We start from the raw sequence: 6,111 nt of genomic DNA, 5'->3' as shown, positions 1-6,111 counted from the left end.
CGCTGCTGCCCCGCTTCACGGGGGTGGGTCCGGGGGGCGGCCCAGGCGGCGGTGCGGGCCCTGGGCTTGTGCCGGCGGACCAGCCGCGGGGCCGCAGAAGCTCGTGGCCCCGGAGCGGGCGGCCTGCGAGGTGCGCTCCCTGCCGCGGGATCTGCACTGCAGCCTCGTGTTTAAGCGCTGTTTCCTGCCTAAGCTCTCGGCTTAGATGATGCAGCTGCAGCATTCAAGTCAGGGGCGGGCCAAACGCGGGCATTCTGTCCAACCCGCGGGGCCCCTAAAAAATTTAGGAAGTTAATATTTATCTGCCCCGGCTGCCTGTAATGCAGCCCTCGCTGTCTTGCCAAAACTCAGTAAGCGGCCCTCCCCCCAAAATAATCGCCTGCCCCTGATCTAAGTGGTCGTTTCCTTTTCCACTCTTCCTAGTCTCCTTTCCAGCAGCTGGGCCAGCGCATGCAGGACATTACTGGTGACGGCGGGGTGCTAAAGGAGGTTGTCCGCACGGGCTCCGGAGAGCTGGTCCCCCGTGATGCATCTGTCTTAGGTAAAACAGGTCTCTGCGTGGGAGGTCTCATTCTATGATCATGCTCTTTGGAGAGTGACCTCTTTCATGGTGTGTCACTGCTTGTCTGCTGCATCGTTTCTGCATTGGTATTCTGGACCTAGGTGAGCACTCCTCTCTGCACCCCATGCAGGAAGGTTTGTCCGTTCTCCTTTTGTGCCAGAACACTTTCGGCACTTGCCCTTCTGTGTCTCTTAAACCTTAAGGACATGAATTCAGTTTACCCGTAACTGCCAGGAAATTCCAAAGTGTTTCCAAAAACAAACCCCACCAAAAAACCTGGAAAGTTTTATAACCATGATTAAGGAGAATTATAAAAAAAAGAAAAACAAAGTTTGTTTATTTTGTGCAAGCTGTAGGTTTCAGTCAGGTGACCTAAACTCCCAGATTCTGCGGTAAAATCTGCTCTTGTGCATATTGGTGTAGGATGAACACCTTAAATCTTACTTGGGGTTTGTCAAAGTACCATGTATGTGAACCTTCTCAAAAGGTACCCTAGACTGAACTTGGATATTTAAATGCTACCTGACTGGTAGCAGCCCTCAGAGTTCTCATAGCCTATAGAGTTTACCAACACTTCTCTTGCATATCCTGCCCTTGAATATGAGAACCACCTTTTTCAAACACAGGGTATCATGAAGGAAAAAAGATCTTGCTTTTGGTAAGCATCTGAGTAGCAGCATCTAGGGGGTTGAGGCTGGTGCCAGCCATACATGCCAGGTGGGACTTGGCATGCCTGCCAACCTAGGTGCAATGGGGTGGGGGTAGTGACCTGGGCCTGACCCCAGTCTGGCACACAGGGCTATGTCATCCAGCTGGGGGGTTCCACTTGTGTCTGGAAATTTTGGTAGCAGGGGAATGATAGCCTTACTTGCTGTGACAATTGATGTTGTCACTGATCCCCCACTGCCAGATTTCCAGACCCATGGGGATCTGTTTTTCTTGCTTCTCATAAGCATCGCAATTTTCACCAGCTACTTTTGAGGGAAAAGGTATGGGTTATAGGAGAATGAGAAATTACTGCATTTTCTTACATAAGTCATTAATGTACCAGTATCCTAGCTTTGTTCTGCTTCAGATCTTGCCAACCAGCAGAGCGTGTGTGTGTGTTAACACAGATTTTATTCCTGGTGCTATGATGCTGACATAAGGTTGTGGGGAGGGGAACAAACACAAAATCCATGTACACAGGGAAACAGTTTTGCCCTTAGGTCAAGGCTCAGCTTGTATTACCTGAAAGACAGTTCAATCTGGTGATGCTTTGTGAAATGAAGCAGGTTTGACTCCCACACCAAGAAATGCCTGTTAGTGGTTTTATGGTAGGCATAGACTACCAATGTTCCCAGTAGAGAGTCTCTGGAGCAGGGTTATGCTCTGAACCTAGGGATTGTTCTGCCCTTTTCACCTCTTAGGGATGGTTTCCCTGAGTCAGTATTTGGTCAGAGTTGTGGGTAGGTACACTGCTGCCTGCTGCATGTGATGTATCTGCAGAACAGATGAAGCAAGGGTTTTTGTCTCCAGGGCTGAACATCCATCCTCAACCAGTATTAAACTGTTGTACTATTTTGTTAGTTTTTCATGACCTATCTGGCAAGAAAAGTTGTCAAACTAATTTTAAATTGCAAGCATAGAGTTTTATCATTTTAACAGTGGAGCGCCTCCAGGACCAGCTTGCTCCTCAGATACCCAGGCTGAATATGACCATGTTGCCTGCAGGAGGCAACAGGCTGGTGCTCAGCCTTCCTGCTGACCTGCAGTTGAACCAGCCCTGCACTCTGCCACAGCACATCCTCCACCCAGTGCCTGTGTCCCCAGGACCTGGACATACTCTACCAAGGCCAAGCAGCTGCAGCAGGGCAGAGCTTGGCAGCTGCAGCTTGGCAGCCCAAGGCTGGTTCCTGCTGATCCCACGCTCTGCCGAGCTGTGCAGGATCTGTCTTCCAGCTCTTGCTGCCTGGCTTACCTGGCATTAGCCTAAAGCCACTGAACCCCTTGTTAGGGAATGGGTTGGGGGGAATACAGGGACTGGATTTCCTGCCTCTGCTCAGCTTGGGATGCAGCTGTGAATGGCAGAGCCTCCCTGCTTTCTCACTGCAGCCCCAGCCTAGACCGGAAGTGCCAAGTTGCGTGCTCTGTGCTCAGAGCTGCCTGGCTGCTACCGGGGGTTTAGGGGCTTCATTCACCTGCCAACTGTGTCTGCTGCTGGGCAAGCCAGAGGGAACTGGTAGCCAGACCCTGCACAGCCAAGCAAAGTTCGGGGCTGGCGGGAGCCAGCCTTGGGCTGCCAAGCTGCAGCCGTTGAACACCTTTCTCTAACTGTCTAGCTGCACTGGGTTCTGGGGACTGGATCCTTCCCCCCCCCTCCCCCCGCAAGCTTGCATCCCCCCCAGCCTCTGGCTTGGTTGCTGGCTAGCTGGGTGCTGCCTGAGCTTCATGGGGCCCAATCTTTTTTGGAGCTCAGGCAGTGCCCAGCCTGCCAGCAGCCCAGGCAGGGGCAACCCCCAGGTGCAGACTCCGGAGGAAAAAAAGGGATCAGGCCCCTCGGAGCTGAAGCAGCAAGCCAGTCCTGCCCCAGTCTCCTAGTCCTGCACCTGCTCACCACTGGAAAGTCGCAACTGCAAGTAAAGGATAGCCAGAGATGGTTTTTTGCCTTAAGGTGCTACTGCTTTGCTAAGATGAACAACACTGAGTCAATTAACACTTGTTCAGATTACAATAGAAGGTGTAACAAAGCTCAAAGACACAGCCTTAGATCTGGATCCAGCCCATGGAGCCCTTTCATACATACTCTTGTGCTGCATGTGGGTCTCAAGTGGGATATGGGCAGCGTGCAAGGTGTACTGGATGGCCCTGGGATTCGCATGAAGCACCCTCTTAGGTTGCTCTGAGACTGTGCGTGTGGTACCCGTTTCAGCATACATCTGCTCTGTGCCTAGTCCATTGCACATCCTGGAGCAGTCAGAGCAGGCAGCACATGGAGCAGGGTCCTAGAACGACTAGAGAAGGTCCTGTGTGTGGCATGGTCCCCAGCCAGCTGTTCAGGGGCATGTACTGCACGTGACATCCGCTTTAGGACATGCAGGGGATCCAACATGGAGCAGGTGTATGTTGCACACTGGTACGGCCTCAGGGTAGCCAGAGTTGATGCCACATGCAGCATGGTCATAGAGTAGCCAGTCTGGGGCCATATGCTGCATGTGGTGGCTGGAACAGACATGCTGGAAGGGGCAGTGTGTGTAGCTGGTCTGGGACATGTGCCACATGCAACACCCGCTGTTCCTATTCCAGGGCATGTTAGGGATCCACATCAGGGGCTACTCTGTGGGTCTTATCTGGCCCCATGACACTCATCCTGCTCACAAGGCCAGATAAGTTTTTTTACTCACGGTATAATAAAAACAAGTGTGCGCATGTGTGGTTAGCAGTTATATCCTTAAGTGATTTATTGCTTGTACTGCTTGATATAACCTAAGGTCTTCTGTATGACCTCTCTTGTTCCTTTTGTGTTGGAACTCTTGCAGTTAAATATTCTGGGTATCTGGAATACATGGATAAGCCCTTTGACACAAACCGCTACAGGAGGTCTTCTAGACTGATGAAACTTGGAAAAGGTAAGTCCAAGCTGAAGAACTGTCACAGGAGTCATAGTTCCCTTTCATTTGCTTTTAGTTTTGGCTGTATTTAAGCAGACTAACAAGTTTTATGACTGTGGTTCTCAACCTTAGACTCAAGGCACCTGTTGGGAAATGCCAGCTCTTATTTTTGTGTTGTCAAGAAAAAAGCAAAAACTTACAGAAAAATTGTTCTGTTGTAAACAACTCTGACCATAGAATGTTTTTAATGCTATGAATCCCTGTCTGAAATCCTTTGGGCTTATCTAGTTAAGTTTGCATACCTAAAAATGATACTAGTGAGTAGCACCCTGCGGTACCCCATGGTGCCACTGAGAGAATCACTATTTTGTGAGTTTGTTTGTTTGTTTGTTTGTTTTTATTGTTGTTATTTTTAATATATAAATAATAGCATATAATTTAAAAGTTAGCCTTGGTAGTTGTGATGTTACAAGCTAGCAGGCAAAGTAGATTTGCACCTTCTAGATTAACCAAAATATAAGTAGATAGCACAAGCTTTTGTGAGCTGAAGCTCACTTCATCTGATCTATGAAAGAACATGCACAAAGCAGAGTATAAGAAAAGAGAAGTTAGAACACAAAAGAAAAGGGAGTGGTAGAGGAAGAGAGAAGAAGGAAGGGAGAAGAGCGGTGCTGGGAGACAAGTAAGCAAGTAGTGAACTCATAGGAACTAAGGAGTCAGAAAAGCTATCCCAGGTAATAGGATAAGAATCCCTAGTCCCTGTTTAGACTATTTGTAATGCAGTCCAAGTTGTGAATGATTTCTTGTTCCATAATATTCCATTTACGTCAGTTTTTAAAAGATTGTCCGAGAACAGCCACCGTTAGCTTGCATGTCTTTCTGCACCCGATTTCAGAACAGTGTTTGTTTGTTCTGTCACATGGGGATTGCCCCATCTTTCCAATGTAGACAGAAGAGGGGCACTTTAAGTAGGTGATGACTTCTCCATGTATGTGACATTTATGGAGTTACAAGTGAATAAACCTCAGTTTTCATAGATTTCATAGACGTTAGAGCTGGAAGGGACCTCGGAAGATCATTGAGTCCAGCCCCCCACCCGAAGGGCAGGAAGTCAGCTGGGGTCATAGGATCCCAGCAAGATAAGCATCCAGTTTTCTCTTGAAGGTGTTCAATGTAGGTGCTTGAACCACCTCTGATGGCAGGCTGTTCCAGAGCTTGGGGGCTCCGACAGTAAAATAAATTCTTTCTTATGTCCAGCCTGAAATGGTCTTGCCATCTCAAATGGTTTATAACCATTCGACCTTGTTGTTGCTTGGGGCACTCTGAACAAACATTTCCCCAGATAGTGATAGTCACCCCTGATAAACGTACAGGTGGCCATCAGATCACCCCTGAGCCTGCGCTTTTGCAAGCTAAAGAGCCTCATAGATCTCAGCCTGTCGTCGTAAGGTCTGTTTTCCTGACCTCTGATCATGCACGTGGCTCTTCTCTGTACTCTCTCAAGCTTCTCCACATCCTTTTTTGAATTGTGGGGCCCAAAAATGGATGCAGTACTCCAGCTGCGGCCTCACTAGGGCTGAGTACAAGGGGAGAATGACATCCCAGGATTTGCCTGAGAAGCATCTATGGATGCAAGCCAGTGTTTTGGTCACTTTACTAGCAGCAGCATTGCATTGCAGGCTCACGTTTTCATCTTGCGGTCAATGATGGCCCCAAGTCTCTTTCTTCCATAGTACAAGCCAGCATAGCACTGCCGAGCCTATAAGGATGCTGCAAGTTTTTCTTCCCAGGGTGGAGAACCTTGAATTTTTCGATGTTAAACACCATTGGGTTCTCATCCACCCATCTGCTGAGCCTGTCCAGGTCAGCATGGATAGCCCTCCTGTCTTCAAGTGTGGATGCTTTGCCCCAAAGTTTGGTGTCATCAGCGAACTCAGCCAGTCCACTTCTGACTCCAAT

At 48.9% G+C, this 6,111-nt stretch overlaps 1 protein-coding gene across 2 annotated transcripts in view; it reads left to right on the top strand.

Moving 5' to 3' along the window:
• The first annotated feature begins 306 nt into the window (after positions 1-306).
• FKBP6 (FK506 binding protein 6) overlaps positions 307-6,111 on the top strand; it is a 45,852-nt gene continuing 40,047 nt past the window's right edge. For both annotated transcript variants that reach the window (XM_019546423.1, XM_019546424.1), the window contains exons 1-2: positions 307-541; positions 4,081-4,170. In XM_019546423.1, the coding sequence (XP_019401968.1) occupies positions 451-541; positions 4,081-4,170 (181 nt within the window). In that variant the 5' untranslated portion in view covers positions 307-450. The remainder of the gene's footprint in view (positions 542-4,080; positions 4,171-6,111) is intronic.

This window comes from Crocodylus porosus, unplaced genomic scaffold (assembly GCF_001723895.1).
Source record: "Crocodylus porosus isolate Cpor-Errol unplaced genomic scaffold, CroPor_comp1, whole genome shotgun sequence".
Classification (NCBI taxonomy): Eukaryota; Metazoa; Chordata; order Crocodylia; family Crocodylidae; genus Crocodylus; species Crocodylus porosus.
Note: the sequence above shows the minus strand (reverse complement) of the source record. Positions and strands in the feature narration are given on the sequence as shown.